This window comes from Penicillium roqueforti (genome assembly GCF_015533775.1).
Source record: "Penicillium roqueforti strain LCP96 04111 chromosome Unknown scaffold_20, whole genome shotgun sequence".
Classification (NCBI taxonomy): domain Eukaryota; kingdom Fungi; phylum Ascomycota; class Eurotiomycetes; order Eurotiales; family Aspergillaceae; genus Penicillium; species Penicillium roqueforti.
Window position 1 is genome coordinate 326,823 of NW_024067584.1, and position 21,803 is coordinate 348,625.

Consider the following 21,803-nt stretch of genomic DNA (forward strand, 5'->3'; position numbering starts at 1 on the left):
CAGCTTTTATCTGAAAGTTGATGTACAAGGAAAATCGAGCATTACGAACCCCCTCGCTGCTTCACAGCATCATGTTCCGCGCGCAAAGCTTCTGCATCGTTCATCTCAAACTCGAAATTCCAAAGCTTCTCTACAACTGTCAACTCAGCCTTTGACTTGATTTTGACGTGTGATGAGATATCGTTGTCAACACCCTTAGAGCTCTTCCGCCCAACATGCTGTACAATGCTTGGCGTCACTGCCCAGCGAATCTCATTTCTCGCATTTGCATATTCCTCGGTGAGCACGTCGACGTATCCGATATGCTTGGATGTGTATAGCCCGACAAGCTCCGGTATCCGTGACTGGGGGAAGACAAAGGCTTGCGAACAACATCCAAATCTGGGCATTTGATGCACGCCGTTTGCTCGAGGGAGCATCGTCACACGGCCCATGGCAAAAAAGAGCCCAATCAACAATGGTGTGAATATACCACTCCAAATAATTATTGTCATATTCGGTAGAAAGGAACGGGCATGGTGATTGAATTGTCGGAGGACCAGGGGGACGCAGGCCACGAAGCAGACGACAAGGATGGAAAAGAAAAGGTATGTAAGCCATTCTTCACCGTTCCAACCAAAATATTCTTCGGTGTAAAAAAGGCGCAGGTATAGCCCTGGGTAAGAAAACTGTCAGCAAGGAAATTTAAGGAGTTCCATAATGGCTGTAAAACTCACAATTCGCCGCTCCCATTTCTCGAGTCTGTTCTTCCGCAGAGGACAAAGCAGCTTTAGTGCGATGATACCAGCCATCTAAAGCAACGAGATCATCTTCAAGCATAATGACGTACGGCGTGTCGATGTTTGCACATGCGTTTAACAGATATGTGTAGTCAAAGAGAGCCTTCTCACGGCCTGCTATTTTGGCCTCATTTGTTTCTAGAGAGCGTATATGATCAATGTCGATTTCGGAGGCGTTGTAAAGCAACACTTCATCCGCTAGTTTGTACAACCACGGCTCTGCATACGCAGGATGTTGTGACGGATCCGTGTGCGCGATGAATAGAATCAAGTGAATGTCTGCCCTTTCTTCCTCACTCAGGCCCTCAAGGAATGTGCCTACAGTAGCTTGGAAATAGCTGGCCCCCTTTCGCGCAATGGTGGCAATTCCCAGGCAAAATTTAGGTTGCCGTGGAACTCTTTGTATCTGCGACTCTGTAGCATTGTTCGCTTTATCAATGAAAGAAGCTGCCTGCTCAAGCCTGATAGCTGAATAGACAGGATCATAGGCCTTTGTTGGATCGAAAAATATTGAGGACGGGTCACGGGAAGACTGTCTGCGTGCGGCCATGATGAGTAAAACATAGAAGAACAGAAAGAAAAGAAAAGTCCGCAGCACCTGGACCGAGCTGATTGCTGAAAGTCCCGAAGTGGGAACTAGGCGGTTCAAAAGCATTGTGAAAGGCGACAATGAAAGTAAGCAAGATCCAGGTCCCACGCTGGCAGAAGATACTTCCAGCCTAGAAAGAAGTTGATAAGCATAGTGTGATTGGAAGATCTCCTTGGAGGGATCTCAGCAAAGCCCGGGGCCAAATGATAGACTCCACTGCACGGGGTGGCCCTAATGTATACAATGCGCCCACCTACCAACTGATACATACGGTCTCAATACACCTCTTTCCGAGTTGGGCCGCAGGGTTTAATGCAAAAAAAATTAGCTTAGTTACAAATCTGTACGGAGTAGAATAAGTACCTTTTGTGGTATTGCCTTTTGTATGGTATTGCCATACAAATGGTACCTTTTCTCGACATTTCCCACAACTTATATTTCTGAACTACGTTTCTGAGCCAGGACAACCGGGGATAGACGTAGGCTCATACTATCAGAATCATATTGTTTATAGGTTGGTGTACAAATAATGGTCCTTGAAACTGCGGTTTTTCGATTCTCTACTTTAATAACAACTCTGGACCATTTTCCATGATACCGTGTTTTTTTCCCTTGAAAAGAAAGAAAAATTATATTCTCATTATTATTATTATTTTCTTTTGGGAATATTCCTCTTTAGGCCAAGGCAGAAAGGTCCAAGTTAGAACACAAACCTACTTACTCCGGAGCCCGTACGCACGGAGTATAAGAAACAGTCTAACCACCCAGATTTTGTAACTAGCTCATAAATAGCGTGTTACTTGATTCGTTATTTTTACACACTCAAATTGATTTATTATCTACAATGGGCCTCTTAACTTTCAATTTGATATAGTAAAGGCCCCGGAGCACTATTGGCTACCTAGCATCTAGCATCTAGCATCTAGCTGGTATGCTATGAATCAAAAGAGAGGAATGCCAAATAATTTAATAGTTACTAGTTAAGAACTAAGATTACTAAGATTACTAAGAACTAAGATCAATTAGGGAAATTAAGGCAGATCTCTGCGCCACTGGAAAAGTAGATGAATCCGTTCTACGGAGTGCTGAATACGAGGGATCTGGACGGCCTACGGCCGCCCGATAGTCGCTGCAGAGCAAAACGACTGATTCTAACTTCTAATGCTACGCAAAGTGTGACTGTAGAAGCTCTGGGGAAGACAATGATGGTTCATTCTCTAGTCTATTTATTCTGCCGGTGGGGTTATTCTGCCAAAGTTCGCCGAGCTACTTCTTCACCGCATGAAAACTACTGATCTTGGAGCCCATAGGACAAACCATCTGGACACGTGACATGCATACACGAGGTTATGATTTAATTGCTACGCTTCGCTCCGCAATGAACAGAATAAAAGTACGGAGTAGTGGATCTTGATGGACAAACTTCGGGCACCGGTGAATCGGAAAGCCACGGCGAAAAAGAGAAAAAAGGGGGCCAAGCCATATGTATATACAGAAGCTAAGGTAAGAGATGGTATCTACGGTCTGGGCTGGGCCGGGCATCGCTTTCCAGATGAACCACAGGGTCCAAAAGGGGGGGGCTTGGTGCCTGACTGCCTTATTTTGGAGCGGCAGAAAATTGAAAGATCTGAATTGACCATAACAACGCCATCGTCGAAAACATTAATGCCTTCGAAAATGGACATCAAATGTGACACAACGCCTAGAATTCCCTTATTTCTCGGCATTGAAGCCTTCTGGGACGGAAAGCTTCATATTTTTAACTTGTAATTAAAATTTATAATACATCGTTCAGGGCGGTGTGAACAGCGGTGCTAATTCACGCATTTAAGCCTCAAGAATCCCCTATAAGGGCGATCTCCGGATCTACCCGATTTGCCTATTTTGGCTATTGACAGATTTCTCGCTACATATGCGCTATTGTGCCCATCCTGACAGGCACATTTGGCCGTAATATACTATGGTGTATTGTGAGAAGTACTATTTGCATGACTAAACTACCTCAGATAACTAAGGCCATTTGGACATCTGCCCGTCAGCCCATGTGTACAAAGTAGCCTACGCTAACTAGCTCAATATTGAGGCCTGGTAGCAGTATTCTGTACTGATTCTGGACTTACGCATTTGGTTAGGGGAAGGCCGCACTATGGAGTCTATCGTTAAAAATATAGTTCTTTTGTCACATACCGCCCGCTTTTCGCAATTACACTCAAATAGAGGTGGTATTTTGCATATAAAATATGTCTCTTCTTCCTAATTGGCTATGCTTCCTTTTTTCCAAAATAGCCACCGCCACTTTCATTACGAGTCTCTCCAAGCTGCAACCTGGATATTTGGGGACTAAAAGAAGAGCTATAATAGTGCCATAAGTAGGTTTTCGCGCGGCTCGAAGCTTTTCCAGGGCAGGTTATGTTTCTCAAAACTACCCTCATCCTAGTTCAATATTTTGAGAATAGACCTACTTACGGCGACACGATTTAGCGTTAGCTTAGCAAGAGCTGCGATGAAAACGAAACGAAAGAGCATAGTTGCACACTGGTACACGCTGGTACATTAGCAAACGCTCTGACACCATCACATGTTATCCCTCCCCAGGAATACTGGTTTGGTTTACAATATTCGAGCTCGGATTTTTTCCGAACGTTTATTGGGATTTACAGCTATCCCGTACACTGTGGGGTTAGCGGACATTGACATGACCGCATCCTTCTTAGGGAAACGTGCAAAGAACAACTTAGGACTCATAATTGAGTTAATATCAGGGAAGGTTAGGAGCCACAGAGTGCCCACATTCTACGGAGCAGCCGTCCTAGATCCATGGCCTTTGCCAGATGCCAAATCCCTACTCTTGTTAGACTATGTTGTAGAAAACTACGGCTACTAGTCATGTGCCCCGGGAGTACTGCCTACAGAGAGCGGACCTATATGGGGTATGAGACTTCAATATACCTCTAATATGTATCTGATGTGTGTCCAAGTCACAAACTGTGATCTAGTTGGCCCCATATATGGGTTATGGCAGGGTCTCCATATCTGTCATGTACAGTCACCGCTTGACCGTTAAATCAACCGAGAGCGATTAGCCTGGAATATCAGCTCATTCATAATGCAGGGATCTTTATCATCCTAGGTGTATTCGTGGCTTAATACTTCAATCCACCTCTGACTCAGTCCCACCATATCCTTAATTTGAATTATATTGAAGTGCACGCAATAAAGCGTCGAATAACCTCATGGTTCTTGTTGAGTTCTGACCCTCTTGCTGCCTTTGGGGCTTTGGGGACATCTAATAGTGATAGAAAGAGGTCGTAATGAGGTCAATCTTGCTAACTTAAAATCAATATTCTAAAATATTTGCAATGGTGATGCTAGCAGTGCTCCACAGCATACTTGTCAAATGGCTACTATACCATCAGTCTGGATACTTCGCGTTGGCGCTTTCTCCAAATCGGAAGCAACTCTCATGTCGACTCATTTACGAAAATCCTCGGCGACATGAATGTATTAATGGGCAGAGAATTAATGGATATAAAAGGGCTTCAGAATCCTGCTATAACCTATGAAAATTTCCTCCATGTCAGAAAACGTCCTCTTCCTTGACAGCCTTTTGGAACTTATTTTGCAACACTTTTCTCCTTCACCATGAAGATTCCCACTTCTATAACTTTTGTTATCATCCTGGCCTTTGTCCAAGCTGCTCCATTGGCCCCCAAAGAACCCCGCTTGGAAGCACGAGCTTCCATTAACGACTGCGGATCCTCAACCTTCATCAATCAAAGCAGTGGTGGTTCTCCCCTCGTAGCTGACTGCCAGGTACTTGTCAAAAACATTGCTGGCGGTGGTACCTGGACAGTCCCTGCCGTGGGCAGGCAGCATCAGCTGGCTCAGTATGGCACCTGTGCTTTTGGTATTCAAGGCGGCCAGGTCTTGAATATCGCCTATGTTGGCAATCAGGACATTATTTACGTCATCAACTCTTCTATCGCCAAGTTCAAGTGGAAAGGAAAAATTGGTGCGAAGGGTACAATGTCTTGTCAGACCCCGACTAAAGCGACGGGCAACACCCCGATGACTTGGGCAATTTATCACACCTAAGCTCTAGTTATAACGATCCAATCGATGGTGGGACAATGGATTAGTTTCATTGGGATTTCTTATATCATTTTTACAGAGAAGGACGCTAAAATTCTTTTATTGGGCTCTTATAATTTATGATTTGGAAAGCAAGCTGCTACAGTATTTGCTTTTCAGGCGATGCAATGCCTCGCTCCAATGTAATTACTTCATGGTTCTGTCTATAGTAGACTAGAGTCCCTTGTTGGTCCCTCTTAAATGTCTATATGAATCAATGTTTTATGTTGAGATACGATTATTGCAAGTTTCCGTTGGTTTATATTCGTTCTTCTAGTTAATCTCAAAGAGACATTAACATACAACATAATTCTAGTAGCCACTAGTTGTGCGGCTTTTCTCTTATCTGCCTGTTTCTCATACCTAGCTAACGTATTTCACATAAGTGGTCCAGCTCTAAACGCATAGTAAATTCGACATGTGTTACATTTATATCTCAAATGTCACGATCAAGGATAGATATCATATGCTTCATATTTGCTTGCTCGCTTGTTCGCATTCTATAGTAAACTAGATTGTTTGTTAGATCACTGAGCGAGAAGGCTGGTTGTTTGCAACGTTTATGAAGTGGCCAGCTGATATCAACTGGCTGCTTCCACTTTGCAACTTAGTTCTTTTTCTTTCTCCATCTTAGTTATTTAGTCGAATGAACTCCTTTTTCTTCTTCAAGATGGATCTGGCACCTCACAGACTGACTGTGAAGATTATCTGTAGACTAGGTAATATACCCTTGCATAGATCTGTCTTTTCTGTGTTGACTGCACATCTCTGATACTTGTAGTCATAGTGAGCTGGCAGAATTTAAATGGCGGTGAACTCCGGCAATATTTCTGTACAAGCTTATGTAATCCCTAGCGCGCACCTGGGCAGGGTCGTTTGCCTAAAGGCGGTCTAAATTCAGGCCAAATTTCAGACATTCAGGCTTCAATCAGGTCAAAACGAGCCTGCGCGCTATGCCGCATGTGTTTGTCCGCGTCTTCTCACTCGATCGAATCTCGAACAGCCAACAGCGCGCCATGAGCGCCATGCGATACGTAAATTGATATCTACACATCATTTCTAGGCTGAACACATTTGATAGCCACCAAGAGGCGCAGCCATGACGTCGCTCTCATTGTCGTTAGGCCCGTTAGCCTTGGTCCGGCTCCACGACGCCTTAATATGCCTGTCCAAATTCAGCGAAACAGTCGCCATCGAAGCAGAGCCTGATATCGTAAGTTATCTTTCTTAACTTGGGGTGTTTAGTTCAGTTCAAGGTTTAGAAGCCAGCAGATGAAATGTTCTGGCTAACCGTGCTCCAGCTCCGCCTCAGTGCGCTCAATTCTACCAAGACGGGGTTTGCCTCCTTCGCGTTCGAGAAGGGGGTATTCTTTGAGGCGTATTCTTTCAATTCCAGCAGTAATGGCAGAAGTGGCAGTGTTTCGCTGGACCGATTCTTCTGCCAGATCTATAACAAAGTGAGTATAGACTTTTTTATCCTTGGAGCTGTACCATACCGCATATTTACCGTGGTTATCTTCCTTACTTTATGCTGATATAGAATACAGGCACTTCTCTCCATATTTCGTGGGAAAACTGACAGAAACAAGGACACAGCCGTTGAACGCTGTGACATGGAATTGCATGAAGATCTACAGCAAGCCGAGTGTAGACTGACAGTGAAAATGATCTGTGGACTAGGTAAGATACCCTTGCATATATCCATCTTTTGGCTTCACTGCACATCTCTGACAATTTATCTAGGCGTGATCAAGTCATATAAATTGACTTACGAACCAGCGGCAATTCAGCACGCCATCTTCGACAAATCCAGAGCTACCAGCATGTGGACAGCTGATCCACGGTTCCTCAAGCAGCTCATTGAGCACTTCAGCTTATCTGCCGAGCAGCTGGACATGTACTCCGATTCCGGCAGAGCGGTGTTCACGAGTTTTACAACAAAGATCACCGAAGGCAAGGGTATGTCGAGTTCGCCTCCATCAAATCTCCAATGTCTAGTTAACTAACAACCCAAACAGAAGTACTAAAACACCCTGTCCACACATCCGTAGCAGCAGACACGCGCGACTTCCAAGAGTACTTGGTCGAAGAGAACATGCACGTCGCGATCAACCTGAAAGACTTCAAAGCCGTAGTTGCGCACGCCGAAACGGCAAACGCCAGCGTAACAGCACGGTACACCCGACCCTGCAAGCCTCTGCAGCTGGAGTACGGATTTGAAGGCATCAACGCAGAATTCACAGTCATGACCCGCGGCCAGGCAGATAGCGAAGACGCCCCGACGTCAACACGAGCGTCAATCCCACGGCAAACGCCCGTGCCTATCCCAATCTCAGCGAGCAGGTCGCGTGATACTCGCCCATCGGTGACGACAAATACGCAGATGCCCCCACCGCCACCGCGAACCAGATCCATCCGTCCTCTCAATGGGTCGTCTACGCAGGAGAATCTGAGCCAGAGGGCTAGCGCAGATCGGCCGGCGGCGTCTGGGCTTTCGATGGAATTCGATAGCCTTTTCGTGCCTGCTGATGATGACCGGCAGTGGGATGAGATGAAGGACGAAGAGGAGCCGCAGGATATTCTTGGATGGGATGCGTCGGGAACACAGGTATGTGGTTTTCTTTCTTCCCCAGTGGGTATAGTGGGTGGCTAAACAAACGCGCAGGACGCATTCGGGGCAACTATTCGCGATGCGGAGCCTGCCTTGTTGAGAGAGGATGAGCCAAACGATGATACGGGTCTCCCGCCAACACAACGTTTTTCTCAGGTATGTGAATTCTGGCTCTTGCGACACTTTGATAGGCGTATGCTGATAGTTGATAGGTTCGCCAATATGGTTTCTTCGACTGAGCACACACACCCTGTCAGGGGCAGTGCAGTTGTCAACAACCTTTGACGCTCCCAAATTCCGGCGATCATGTCACAATAATCCAGCTAGTTGCACATCCCGCTCCAACTCCGACAACCTTCCCATCCACTCCTACGGCTTCGGGGAGCGGAATCACATTATATGTCCCCGACACATTCCCTTGTGAATCTGTATCGGGTCCACAGTTCCCATGCTCACCCCATCCAAACGCCGCCACTCGACCATCTCCTAGGAGAGCAAGGACATGCTCACTACCAACAGCGAGTCTAACAGGAGTCGGAAGATCCGGGGGCGGAAGTTGACCTCGATCATTGCGCCCCCAAGCAACGATGGAACCACCGACAGAGACAGAATCAGAATCAGAATCAAATCGAGACTTGGTGCATAACGCCCCGTCCGTTATCGACGGTTCCATCCGTCCCAGCCCAGGCGCAGCATGTACATAAACCCCATGCCAACTAGCCGCAATACCAGTATATCGATAACGAATAGCACCTTCACAATGCCCTTCCTCATCCTCACCCCGTAAATGATCCCCCAAACCTCCATCCACACGCAAAGACAAACTTTCCGGAATCCGCAATACCCCCCACCGATTCTCCCTATCCCCAAGAACAACGAACCGCCCGCGCCCCGAAACAACCGTAAACTCCCTCCCACAAGCAACAGCCTCCGCAAAAAACGGCACGCAAATCCTCACAGGCGAATAAGCAATCCTAGCCCCGCGGTTCTCCTCCCCAAGCTGGCCCTTCCGCGCCGCGCCCCAGCCATAAACATCCCCATTCGAGAGCACAGCTGCCGAATGCGCCATCCCGCTCGCCAGCGCTGTGATCCTCAACCCCGCTGGTGGGAACGAGGGGATACAGATACCTGGGACTGGGGCGGGGGTGTCTGGACCAACACCCAGTTCCCCTTTGGGCGAGGAGCCAAATACAAAGACTCGATCTTCTGTATCTGGATTTGGATTGCGGCCGTAGACGACGTTATAGTTATTGTTATTGTTATTGCTGCCGCGTCGTGGCATGGACGCTACAGCAATCGTGCCCTCCCACGTCGCGGAAACATGTTTAAACTTGGATACTTCTGTGTCGGAGACTGCGTCTGGGATGATCAGTTGACGGAAGCGCAGGATGTTTCCATTGTTGTCGGACTCGGGCTCTTTCGGGTTTTTGGTTGCTTTGTGCGGCCCGCACCGTCCGTCTGCGTTGCAGCCGGCGGCGTAGATGGAGCCGTTGGTTGTTAGGAGCAGGGTGTGGTTTCCGCCTGCTGCGATGGTGATGATTTCTGATCCATCGGGGAGATTGGTGTTTTGTGGTGGCTCTGGCTGCTCGAAGAGACATTGCGTTGGTGTGGAGACGTCTTCTTCGTGGCCGATGCCTAGTTGGCCTGATCCATTAGAGCCGAAGGCGAAGAGTCTCATGGTTCTTTCTTTTCTTTTCTCTTCTTTTCTCTTTGGGTTTTATGTTTAGGGTATCATCGGATTTAATTAAGTGTGCGGTTCGGTTCATATACATCCATCGATGTCTCAGGTGGAGGAGAATATGATGTTAGTCAGCCACTCTGCCTCAGGCATCTCTCCAAGATTGTTGACTACAATGAACGGTCTTCAAAAATAAGATGTACAGCAATAAGTCCAAAAGTGGTATAAATATCTAAATAATCGAATGTCTCGCTTGCGTCAAGCAAAAGTCATGCAATTCATATAGCGAGCATAAAGGTAAAAAGCGACTTGGTGTATATGCATGGTTCTTTGAGAAAAAATTGAAATTTTGAAAAAGGGGGAATTATCATAGCTAGCTTTAGAAAGAAAAAGGTATCATGGTCACATCACAGGCAATAACCTGAGGACCGAGCAAACTAGCCGCTTAATGCTTCTCATGAATGCTTCTCATGGGTGGAAGCATCCGAGGACTCACTCTCCGCAGCGGGAGGCAAGGCGAAGGTATCCTGTTTGGAAGACACATTCTTCTCCATGCCCTTGAACATAGGGCTAGTGCGGTGGAAGTATGTGTGCACGTGGCCCTCGAGAAGCGATTCATCAGTGTCATGCTCGTGGGCCTGCTTCTCGGCGACCTTGGCAGCCATGGCGGTCTCCCACTCGACGCGGTACTCCTTGACCTTCTGTTGGTAGTCAAGTTCGGCATCGTAGTAGCGGGACTTGCGCAGGACGTAGCGCTCGTACCATGACAGGTGCTTGGGGTGCACGGCAGGACCGTGGTACTCATGCTCGCGACCCTCGCGGAGACATTGCCAGCGGCGCTCCTGCTCCTTCAGGTCCAGACCGGTGGTATCGGGAAGGAACAGCGCGGTGATCAGAGCACCACCGAGACCAAACCAGGGCACGACGTAGAACTTGGTCTGGGTATCGATGTAGTTGTACAGGACGGCGGCCAGAAGGGCACCGGCCTTACCCCAGGCAGCGGACATACCGTGGGCGGAGGCACGAATGGGTGTGGGGAAGACCTCGGCAGCGACAAGGAAGGAGACGGAATTGGGACCGAACTGGTTGAAGAAAGAGCTCAGGAAGTACATAGCCTGGAAGGCCTTGATGTTCTCGGGGCGGCGGTAGTAGTCGAAGTGGAAAGCAGGGACGACGAAGAGGACGAAGCAGAGCATGAAACCAACGATCTGCATCCATTTGCGACCGTACAGCTTGTTGTCGATCAGGAAAGAGGCCATGTAGTATCCGCACAGAGAGACGCCGACATTGACCAAGTTCCACAGCCAGGTAGGCATGACAGAGCTAGTTTCGGGACTGATAACCTTGATGAACTCGCTTTGGAAGAGCTTGTTGCCGTAGAAGAAAACATCGTTGGCGAACCAGCCGCCAGCAGTGGCGAACATGCGGAATCCGAAGTACTTGAAGGTCAGCTTCAGAGACTGGGCATCATAACCGGTGACGGAGGCCTTCTTCTTGGCAGCAGTAAGTTGCTTGCTAGCAGCCTTCATGTGGTAGGCACGGTAGTACACAAGCCACAAAGTACCGACGGCGGGAATGGCGAAGGAAACACGGTAGGTCCACTGAACAGCGACGGTGGAGTAAGGGTTGTTACCACTGCCGTGGTGGAAGCAGAGCAGGAGAATGATAAGCACAACCTGGTTGAAGAACTGACCCCAACCCTGCATCAGGAAGGCACTGGTGACCTTGCGGCCACGGTGCAGACGATCTTCTTTGGTGGAAACCTTTCCAGAGCCGACGGCGTTCTCCATACCGGCGGTGGCGGTCATGGGATACTCGCCTCCAACACCGATACCGTAGACGAAGAGACACCAAGCGTAACAGATGATCCAGCCATTCTGGGTCACACCCCAGGCGGCAGTCAACATGATAAGACCGAGAAGCATGATCACGGCGTCTTGGATCAAACCCCATCGACGGCCGAGCCTAGTCGTGCGTTAATACGGTCTCCTTCCCACGAGGAGTCCAATTGTAGCTTACCAGTCACCCAAGACTCCAACCAGGATCTGACCCACGATGATACCGATGATCTCGAGGTAGTCAATGGCGTAGATCCACCCTTGACTGCAGGTTTTGGCGTGTTTCCAGCAATCAGGGAAGGCAGATTGGAACAGCGGCTTGATGTTGCCGATAGAGAAGAGCACGTAACCCTCGAGGCCGAGACCAGCACCAGGCAGGACCATGTTGCGGAAGTACCAGGAGACGGGCGAGAGAGGGTCTTTCTTCATCATAGCCCAAATGCCACCCAGCTCTCGCTTTGCCTCCATGTTGTTGTACGAGGTGACGAATGTGATTTTCTTCCACAATGGGAGATCGGCCCAGTAGACACCCTCGGGGGTGTAACTGTCGTCGGGGCGAATGAGAGAATCGAAAGCACCCTTCTCATGGATATCCATATCCTCCAGCGGGTTATGGTCTCCCGACATGTCGGGCCCATGAGGGGCACGAGGACCAAAGTCGGTCATCGTAGGAGTGTACTGAGATGTGTCGCGTGAGCAAGAACCTTGCTTGATGTAAGCTTCAACTCGGGGGAGGGAAGCGTCGAAGTGACCACAATGGTTGGGGAAGGTGAGTGACTTCAACCCAGAAAGGCGGCGATTGACTTCTTAAGTATGGAAAAGGATGGAGGAAGAAGGAGTGAGAAGTGAGCGAACCGGAGCGTGGACGACATGCAACGGCACAATTCAGTGGCGTCTCCACCTCAAACTCAGAAAAAATTGGCAAAAAAGAAAAAAAGTCTTGGAAAGTCAGAAGGTAGGAACCACTCTATCTCGGGGTCAGGGCCCTCCGGGGCCCTGTCTCGGTGCGGTTATGGGTCTACTCTTGCTGGATTTGGCTCCGGAAGCAGATTTTCGACTTGAAGTGGGGCGGAGTGGGCCCGGTGGGTCTGATATGGGGCAGCCGGAGACCAATCAAACGCGCACGTGGGGGCAGAATCCCAACTCTGCTTGCCACCGCCTGCGGTTCAAGGCAGATCTTCCCAAACTTTCGCGGGGCCGATAAATTCTGTTCACCGTTTGAGTTAGATGTTTAATAAATAATTACTCCTACATACATGTACGGAGTATCTACAATTAGGCTGTTATATGCAGAAGCATCGACAATGGACAGGATCTATATAGACTGCATCCTTAGCTAAACCTCACCTCACGCCAAGGCAATGCCAATGCAATTGGATGCCTCGGGCCAAGTGGCAACCTCCAAACACCTAGTCCCGGAGCCGGAGGTCATCTCGGTTCCAAGCAGAATAACATTCACGCTTTGACACACGTGCAGCCTTTCTGAGGCCATTGTCCAATATCTACGCCGCCTCGTAGCGAACAAGCAATCTCTCTCCCATTAATCTCTTCCATATGGAACCCCAAGTCCCAAAACGGGCCGCATCTGGACCATTTAATATTGACGTAGTGGCTGAGGCAGTTCCACGCTAGTTGGGAACCCCGACATCGTCCATGCATGATCTGTGGCCAATCAGCGGGCCGCATTGGAACATGTGCAACCCCATTTTACGCACCTTCCCTCGAAATCTGAACTTACCTCCAACACGTGTTGGCGCGTTGCATGTCACTGTTGTGCTACATTCCGATCTAGCCGGGGTATCTACTCGATGATATCGATTAGATTAACATCAATGCGAGTTGCCACGCGAAATCCGCGTCTATCAATACTAGGATTGTATACTTTCGACCGATTTGGGACCACGAACGCATCTGAAATCGAGACATGCGAGCATCTACATGTCAAGACTTCCTAGGCTCTTGGCTAAAGCTTGCTCTTGTCGCTCGCATCATCCCAAGAAATTCCAAGACCACCAAGCAATAAAAGGCGTCCCGGCGAGGCGTCGCCAAGTGAGCTTCTACAAGGCTTGGTCGGCCACGGGTTGAATTTGATAATAACACGCACGTGCTCGCATTTCGCGTGGTCAGTTGCCAGCGCTAAACATGTCAACCTTGGAATTCACGCGTGGTTTGATGTGGTTAGATGTCTCGGTCAACACCCCTACCTTAGGATCCTCGGGAATGTATCAGACAAACTTTTGTATCCACACATGTGCCTTGCGTATGAGATGCGCCCGGCAGTCTAATTCGGCCCAAGTTCCCCTTTTTCCGTTTCGGTTCGGGGGTTTGCGCTATATGCTATGCTTTGCGTGGATACTAATCTCGGCTACCAATGAAGACATGTATGAATTCCTTTGCTTATTTCGTCTTGCTCGTGGATGCTCCGTCTGGAATGCCGCCCTTGCAGCTTGCAGACGGCATACATCGCCTTCTAGAAGAGCAGAGGAAGATTGCCCTATTCCAGCTGCCCTCCCGTAGCTGTTTCGCATTAAGCACTTGGCTGCTCCGTACTCCCTACAGATTCTGTGGGTCCAGACCGCGTCGCGTCGTCCCATGATGGGTACGGATACGGGGTACATAGCACTACTTCGACATCGGCCGACGAAATAACCGAGTAGGAACCTTAGGTACGTACATAGGGTTCGGTATCTCCGAACCTCATACAGCCACTCAAACGAACCCGTGGAGGTTCAGAATAATCAATAATTAGTGTCGCGGCCCAGGTGACACTTCTCTCACATCGGCACCACAAACTTATGTTCAAGTCCGGGTACTAGTGACTTTGTTTTATTTTGCCTCGATCTCTTTGTTATGCATGTTGCTTCACGTGGTTGTGTAACTCATCCCCATAGGGCGCGCTAAAAGCTACACTGGTAGTCTTATACAAAGTTCCCTCGTTTAGTGATCTGATTGGCAAAGTCATTTGAGTCAGATATTAATGGCTCATCCTATCCGACTGTGTCATTATCAACTTTCGACATACGTTGCATTGCAAGTTCTTTTCGTGTAATCTCCTAGGGTCAGTCTACACTTCCCTGCTTTGGCACGGACTAATTCATCCATGAACAGGTGATAGGCTAACAGTTTATATAATCATCCGATGTTCCAATTTCAGCCCTAGAGGGAGATGATCACATGTGCAACTTCCACAACTAATCCATTCAGAACCTTAATGTCTCCGATGTCCTAAATAGGTTGGCCGTGAGCCAATTCCTAGGTTCAGCAGAATCTTCGCTATTCACCCTGAACGAATACATTTGGAACTCCTAATTTCGCAAAGGATATGACCCTCAGCTTAGGGGACAGAAGATAAAGTGACATCTCTAATGATACGAGGCCTACTGAGGAATCAGGTCAAAGTGCACGCAATATGAGATGAATTGAATGGTTAAAGAAGCAAGAAACCATGAAAAACCACCACTAAAACTATCGCACACTAGGTTTGTTCACACCAACAGGAACTCGACTCTATAACTCAGGCCTAGCAGGCAACAATGTACACAAGGCGTTACACGTATATCAAACCAGATGAGCTAGGAAGATCACTTGTCCTTGTTCTGCCATCCGTTCTACCTAGGATCCAGAAAGCAGACCTCTATGGGAGATTGTCTTTGATTAATAGTGCTCCCAATAATAGTGAGCTGGCCAAGTCGGAAAGACTTCAGGTTGATCTAGAGTGAAACAAGTCCTTCTGCAGATCGTAGATGGTTGAATAGATGGAAAAGAACTTTGGATTGAAAGTTGTAGAATTCCTTGGCAGCTTCAAGCTTCTCTTGAAATATGCATTACATCAGATACTTTGATCATTGCTGTCAAAAATTCCGACCTTGGAAGGTAATTACGTATGGTAACTCTGTTTGCCCTGGTTCGGGGATTATGGTGTAATTTCAGTAAACATGGGATACAATGTAGGCAGGGGGTAGTAGAGATGCCATTCTGATGGGGAAGGAAGCCATGGGTTGCATTGGTGTTCAAACAAGGTAGGGAGCAGGTCTCACCAACCCAAGACAGAAACAGTCTCAACACATTCATTATTGTTGCCTGGGAGACTGTCTCTACCATGAGTAGTTACAAAATATACATACGAAACAGAACAAGGTATAAAATGGAACCACTTGGCAAGGACGTACATCCTAAGCACACATCTTCTCCAAGCGCCCGGGCAAGCCGAACAGTTGATGAAAAGGAGTTCGCGTCGACCGGGGGTAGTGTAAGCCCAGTGACACAGTGCAACGAGGCGTGTGCAAGCACAGAGGCCAAGTCGCGAGGTCCAAATATTGGAATAATCATGACGTTCTGCAATGCAGAACTACCAGAGATTAAACTGGTAAGAACAGATACTACACATGATCTAAGCCAGAGGCAAAGAGAGCTGAAGAAGAAAGAAAAGAAGAAGAAGTTCTGGGGGCAGGGCCACCTTCTTATAGGTATCCTAAGGGCGGTCGGTTTATGCCACTATTCACAAATGAGACAAACAACGACATAGTCTCGCTTAATGTGAATGGTAACGTGATGATATAGCCATGTGATGATAGGAACAGGAACATCTGAATGTGGCAATGTCTGTCGTGTGTCGTTGCCCTTTTGCGAATGCATACTTTGTCATAGACATGTGAATATAGCAAGATATATATCGAGTGTAGATGAAGTCCGTTACTAGTATCAATGACAAAAGAACCAACAAGTAACTATGTTTGAAGCAAGAGCTGAACTTCTGTATGCAATATATGTGGTGTCTTTGATGTACACTTTACATTTTCTATATAATTCTTAGATTTATCTTACTATTATAGGAGATTTCAAGGTTACCCCGAAAAGTGCATTTGATTCGTCAGGATGTTCACAGCGGAGCCTTCAGATTGAGGTAACAGTAATAACTCTTTAGAGATGAGATGGTCTCCGAGTCAATGCGACATTGCAGAGACGCATTTCTATTTCAAGCATCCTTCTAGAAATGCAAAAATATATTTAATGAAGAAGCTTCAATGAGAATTCGCCGTTGCTCCTTCGCCATTTGCCCATCGCGTGGGAGGAAATGGTAGGAACAGATCCGAACAGTAAACGAGAAGACCACTCTACATCAACGAAATGAAGACGGTGAATATGAAGATGTCTACTAGTAGCAGACTCTTCAAGAGCTAGAACGGTATGAATTGGCAGTGATATGCTTCCTCCTCTCATGAGATTCTTCGACCTGTGGATACTGTTCTCCTATCTTGGGCCGGGAAATCCGAGCTCCTGGCTTGAAACTCTTTCCCCGTCCTTTCCCTCGGCTTTTGGCAGAGTTCCTGTCTTCCCCTTGGGCATCTGCATGAGTCTGACTCTGCCGATTGCTAGGAGCCCCCAATAGTCATGTAATAACCCTGTCTCTCCAAAATCTAAAAAAACCCACAACCCTGTATGTTCCGGCCCTCTTCTCGGCTTTATCTCACTAATCTTATTGTGCATCAATTGAACAAGAGGCAAATATGCAGACTCAAATGTGCCCTGACGATATGGCCTGGGAATAAGCCGAGGAAACGTCTGACAAGTGGCTCGTTCAATTTCTTGAAGTTGACATCCTCAGACCGATTGCAGATTTCATCCTCACTCACAACAGAGGCATTGCTACCGAGTTTGCCATACTCAGAAATATCCTTGCGGTTAAAGTACCGAAATGGTGCCACCGTGATCCGGCTATCGCAGCCCGGTGCTGTCCTTTTCCCCGAGGAAAAAGTCGTGAATGAGGTCGCCGTCATGCGGTTCCTCGCCGACCAAACTTCAATACCTGTTCCTTTTATTCTTCACTCGGGTACAAGGAAGAGAGTCCCCTCGGTCTCAGCTCATTTATTATTATGGATTATATTGACCACGAGTCGAAAATTCACGACTCTCTTAACACACCGAGATGTCCGAAAGGGCAACGTGGAATCCTAGACCCGGATATCGACGAAGATAAGCTTGAAATGCTGTATGGGCAGCTGGCGGGAGTACTGCTTCAACTCTCTATCCCCTCTTTTCCTCGCGTAGGATCCCTTAGCCAGACCGATGACTTCACCTGGGAAGTAGTACTTCGGCCTTTATCAATGAATATGAATGAACTTGTTCGACTAGGGGGACTACCGCGGTCGAAACTGCCCGGCCTACATACAACATTCGACACATCTTCGTCATATATCGAAGCGCTTGCAGAACTCAACATCAATCATTTAGTTCATTAGAGAAATGACTCGGTGCAGTCTGCAGACGACTGTCGGCGGAAATTTGTGGCGCGGCAGCTCTTTCGCAAGCTCGTTAGGGATAAGAAACCTACAAACCCGTTACTCGAAAAAGAGCCTTTCAAACTTTGGTGTGATGATTTAAGGCCCGCTAATGTACTATTCAAGGAGAATATGCATATTGCCGGCGTGGTGGACTGGGAGTTCACGTACGCAGCACCCACTGAATTCTCTTATGCGCCACCTTGGTGGCTGCTCATTGAGAAGCCTGAGGACTGGCCAAAGGGCCTCGATGACTGGACGAGGTCGTTCGATGTCGTCTAAAGATCTTCCTCAGAGCGATGAAGAATTGTGAAGATATAGCAATCCAACAGGGTCGATTGCGAGAAGATCAGCAACTCTCCGGTCCTATGAATGACAGCTGGGAGAGTGGAGACTTCTGGATTCTGTACGCAGCGTTGCACAGCTTTGCTTTTGATGGTATATATTGGCAGAAGATCGACTCGCGATTTTTTGGACCTACCGAAAGTATCGAGGACGCCTGGAAGGAACGCCTTGATCTGTTGGATGAGGGACAAAAGGATGAGATGGAACTACTTTTAGATCGCAAGCTGCAAGAGATGAATACCAGAGTCTTATCGTGGGACCCGGATGCATATACATTGGCTTTCCACCAACAATCGAAGAGCCAGGAGGAAAAGGCGAACGAAGAAAAGGGAAAGCGAGAAGAACAGACTGAAGAACATAGTTGATCAAATTCATGCAGTGATCCTTTTGATCGCAAATTGACAAGGTCAGCAGTAAACATGCAATCGAAATAAACTAGAGATAGCGATCCATAAATGTTTATACTCAACAAGTCTCCGCCAGGGACTACACTTCCCCTTGTTCGATGATAACACGCCGTACAGGAACATAAGTAAGTCAAATCGTATTGGGAGACGAGTATTTCCTTATTTCTTCAACATTTGCCATAATAATTAGTTGTTTTCCACTCAAACAAGGCAAATGGCTTGATCGGGTAAATTTCGATCTGGGCTGAAATCCCGACTGACTCAGAATTGAGGTTTTTGTGCCGAGAATTTCTAGGATGCTGAACCAATCTGGAGATTAGCGCAAAAACATGTGCAAAAAGGTCTATGGCCAAGGCAATAAGTACGAAACCCTTGTCGCTGACGTCAAATGTCTTGGGGTCTCTTGGGGTCTCTTGGGGTCTAATATATAGCCCTGGCACATCCCCTCATCTCTAAGATTGAAATATTCCCAACCAGCCCATAGATACAATTCATGCTCAAGTCATATCTAATATTATCTAAACTAATTCATCAATGCCAGATCCCACTAATAAAACACAAGTACGATATCGACATGCAAGATCCTTCGTGGCTGGTAACATTCCCAACATTCCTGAAGAGCACAAGACCACGCTCATCCCCTTCCCAGCCATCATACCTGGCTACTCCAGACTTACATTTCGAATAGCTGTAGGCTTTCGCTCCGTATGGCTTTTGCTCTGTATGCAATTACGGGCAATGCATACATTCCACGAAGAATTAACTCTCGATACTACTATGAAGAATATATGTGTCCCCGCCCTTTCTAACAGCCCACGTCTGGAATGAAGCGATCGTGAGAAATCTTGACCCCGATCGTGCCGGCTATCCCGCTTCCATTATGGTATGTATATAAGGATCGCGAACCGGGCGAGAATCGCAGATTCGGGTGTCTGTCTTCTCATTGAATATCGAGCCTCCGCATCATCTGTTGTGGTCATCCCCAGAGGCTGCATACCGGATCCAACTACATCTTGCAGACCACCAGAACCAGACCAACGCATACACCCGATCCGCCGTCATGTCGGACTTCAAGGGCCTATTCCAGACGGTGGCAGTGTTCGTCGCGTTTATACTCACCCTCCTATGTCTCTTCTCAGGGACGCAGAGGAACTTCCTCGACGATGTGGATATCTTAACGGTAAGTCCGACCGTCTCCAAATACTCCCTAGAAGTGGCAGGTAGAGTCAGAAGACTGACTCGACCCCCTTTATCCATTTAGCTCTACACACCAGACAGCACCGGCAGTGGAGTGCGCGATTTATATTCCGTCCACGTCATGTCCTACTGCCAGGGAACACTGGTGACCATCGACCCAGGCACAGAAGTCACGCGCAACGTGACCGAATGCTCGAACCGCGCGATTTCATCCTCATTTGACCCGACACAAGCCTGGCCGAAGGAGCTCACCTCCAGTCCGGATATGAGGTGGCAGCGCGTGATCAGCGACGACTTCCACGCGTTCAGAATGACATGCCAAGTCATGGCGGTGATGTACTGTATCGGCATTGGCGCGATGGGCGCTGCGATGCTTGTACGAGTATGGACGACTCTCGCTCCGCGCGCATGCCAGGGCCCGCTTGAATTTTGGTTTTTCATGGTGAGTTAGTGACATATACACGAACACGATCTGGTGATCGAGTTAGCCCCCTACATAAACTCTGCCTGTGCAGGTCGTTTATGCAGGCAGTACTGGAGTGTACTTCCCAGTTCAGCGTGGTGCATTTCCATTTTCCAGTTCGGAGTTCGGATTTCCCCAGAACACGGCAAATGCAAATGGCTGACCATGATATCATAAAATTAGGTCGGGTCTTTTACCGTCAGCGTCGCATCCATAATCGCAACGGTCATCGCCTTTGAATTCGTCGCTCTGATTAATGCCCACGGCAGGGGCTCGAACGTGACAGCCCATTATGGCGAGAAATTCCTTGGGATGACTTGGGCCGCGGTGGGGCTGTTACTCGCCGGTAGCGTTGCTTGCTTTGTGAATGTGTATGTTAACAAACGGGCTGGATATGCGCCTGCGGCCGTCTCAAAAGATATAGAGGGGTAATCAGCACAGGGAGCGGTGGTCTTAGCCAGTCGGAGAGCGCAGGTTACAGATGGGGGAGCGGAGATCGGGGAAACTCGCAGAATCGCATATAATCCGTCCTATAGTAGATAGAGAGCCATTTATGAATCGAATGATATCACCCATCAGATTCTTCCCGCGTAACCAATAGAGAACAGTGGCCAATCTAACTAGTTTCGAGCGAAATTGCAAAATTGCCCATCCGGCTTGCGATATCTGAGGGGCCAATGGTCGGGCCCGGAGGGACCTCGAGGGTGAGGCTTTTTTCCCCCTAACTTCCAGGGGCTCAGGCATGTTGGGCAGTGCAAACCAGGCAGTGATCTGATAGTCCATCGGGGCTAGAGCGAGAGCGCGTGGAAGGCGATAGACGTACTTCGAATAAAGACCTCGGCTTGATGGAGTTGGCCGCTACTTAATGGGGAAAAAACTGGGTCAACCGTTCATCCGACGTCACCGCATGTGGATATCAGTTGAGGTTCTATTGAATATCGTGAAGAGTCTCGAATTTTCCTTGGAGTAACCATGTATTATACCTCAAACCAATATACCCAGTTTCCATATAATGGCTCAGACGCCTAGGACCACTGTACTCCGTTGGACTTTTCCCGGCTGATTTTCCGACTGTAGTCGCCAAGATTCTCGTCAAAGCGCGAAGTATTGACCAATATGGGCGGGTTTTCCCGGTGCTTTCTTTTCTTTTGCCGGTGAATGGTTCAAGCGTGCGCATGAAACGAAACCTATAAGTTGCTCAAATGGGAATAGTGTATTGTCTGTATGCCCTCGGTGGTGGTTGGAGTTGCACAGACATGAAAGCGGGGGGAGGAAGAAGAAGGAATGTAACATCTCTCGGGTCAATAATCCTCTTTGTTTAGAATATTGGAGCGAAATCGAGAATTACAAGTAAATAATCGAGCAATAATACAGGGATGGGAAATATTCATCATGTCCTCATTAAACAGGGCGGAGGTTAGTCCCGTCGCCGAGCTATCTATGAAGTCATCGTGAGATTTCCAAGGGACGAGCATAGTCCTAGGCCT

The 21,803-nt window shown here is 47.9% G+C and overlaps 7 protein-coding genes across 7 annotated transcripts; 4 read left to right on the top strand and 3 right to left on the bottom strand.

Moving 5' to 3' along the window:
• Positions 1 to 41: 41 nt before the first annotated feature.
• On the bottom strand, positions 42 to 1,329 carry LCP9604111_7048 (uncharacterized protein; the record flags this gene model as incomplete). The annotated part of the gene is made up of 2 exons (XM_039075037.1): positions 42 to 655; positions 717 to 1,329. The coding sequence occupies 2 exons, from the start codon at positions 1,327 to 1,329 to the stop codon at positions 42 to 44; spliced, it is 1,227 nt and encodes a 408-aa protein (XP_038927050.1).
• Positions 1,330 to 5,010: 3,681 nt separating this feature from the next.
• LCP9604111_7049 (uncharacterized protein) lies at positions 5,011 to 5,463 on the top strand (the record flags this gene model as incomplete). Its single annotated transcript, XM_039075038.1, has 1 exon — positions 5,011 to 5,463. One exon carries the CDS (start codon positions 5,011 to 5,013, stop codon positions 5,461 to 5,463), a length of 453 nt encoding a protein of 150 aa, XP_038927051.1.
• Positions 5,464 to 6,598: 1,135 nt separating this feature from the next.
• Positions 6,599 to 8,349, top strand: LCP9604111_7050 (uncharacterized protein; the record flags this gene model as incomplete). Its single annotated transcript, XM_039075040.1, has 7 exons — positions 6,599 to 6,712; positions 6,801 to 6,956; positions 7,047 to 7,179; positions 7,243 to 7,458; positions 7,518 to 8,107; positions 8,165 to 8,266; positions 8,323 to 8,349. The coding sequence occupies 7 exons, from the start codon at positions 6,599 to 6,601 to the stop codon at positions 8,347 to 8,349; spliced, it is 1,338 nt and encodes a 445-aa protein (XP_038927052.1).
• A 65-nt stretch (positions 8,350 to 8,414) lies between these two features.
• On the bottom strand, positions 8,415 to 9,788 carry LCP9604111_7051 (RCC1 domain-containing protein; the record flags this gene model as incomplete). The annotated part of the gene is made up of 1 exon (XM_039075041.1): positions 8,415 to 9,788. One exon carries the CDS (start codon positions 9,786 to 9,788, stop codon positions 8,415 to 8,417), a length of 1,374 nt encoding a protein of 457 aa, XP_038927053.1.
• Positions 9,789 to 10,243: 455 nt separating this feature from the next.
• LCP9604111_7052 (putative MFS phosphate transporter) lies at positions 10,244 to 12,292 on the bottom strand (the record flags this gene model as incomplete). Its single annotated transcript, XM_039075042.1, has 2 exons — positions 10,244 to 11,753; positions 11,808 to 12,292. 2 exons carry the CDS (start codon positions 12,290 to 12,292, stop codon positions 10,244 to 10,246), a joined length of 1,995 nt encoding a protein of 664 aa, XP_038927054.1.
• Positions 12,293 to 18,203: 5,911 nt separating this feature from the next.
• Positions 18,204 to 18,614, top strand: LCP9604111_7053 (uncharacterized protein; the record flags this gene model as incomplete). Its single annotated transcript, XM_039075043.1, has 1 exon — positions 18,204 to 18,614. The coding sequence occupies one exon, from the start codon at positions 18,204 to 18,206 to the stop codon at positions 18,612 to 18,614; it is 411 nt and encodes a 136-aa protein (XP_038927055.1).
• Positions 18,615 to 19,716: 1,102 nt separating this feature from the next.
• LCP9604111_7054 (SUR7/PalI family protein) lies at positions 19,717 to 20,748 on the top strand (the record flags this gene model as incomplete). The annotated part of the gene is made up of 3 exons (XM_039075044.1): positions 19,717 to 19,836; positions 19,918 to 20,295; positions 20,500 to 20,748. The coding sequence occupies 3 exons, from the start codon at positions 19,717 to 19,719 to the stop codon at positions 20,746 to 20,748; spliced, it is 747 nt and encodes a 248-aa protein (XP_038927056.1).
• Between the last annotated feature and the right edge of the window lie 1,055 nt (positions 20,749 to 21,803).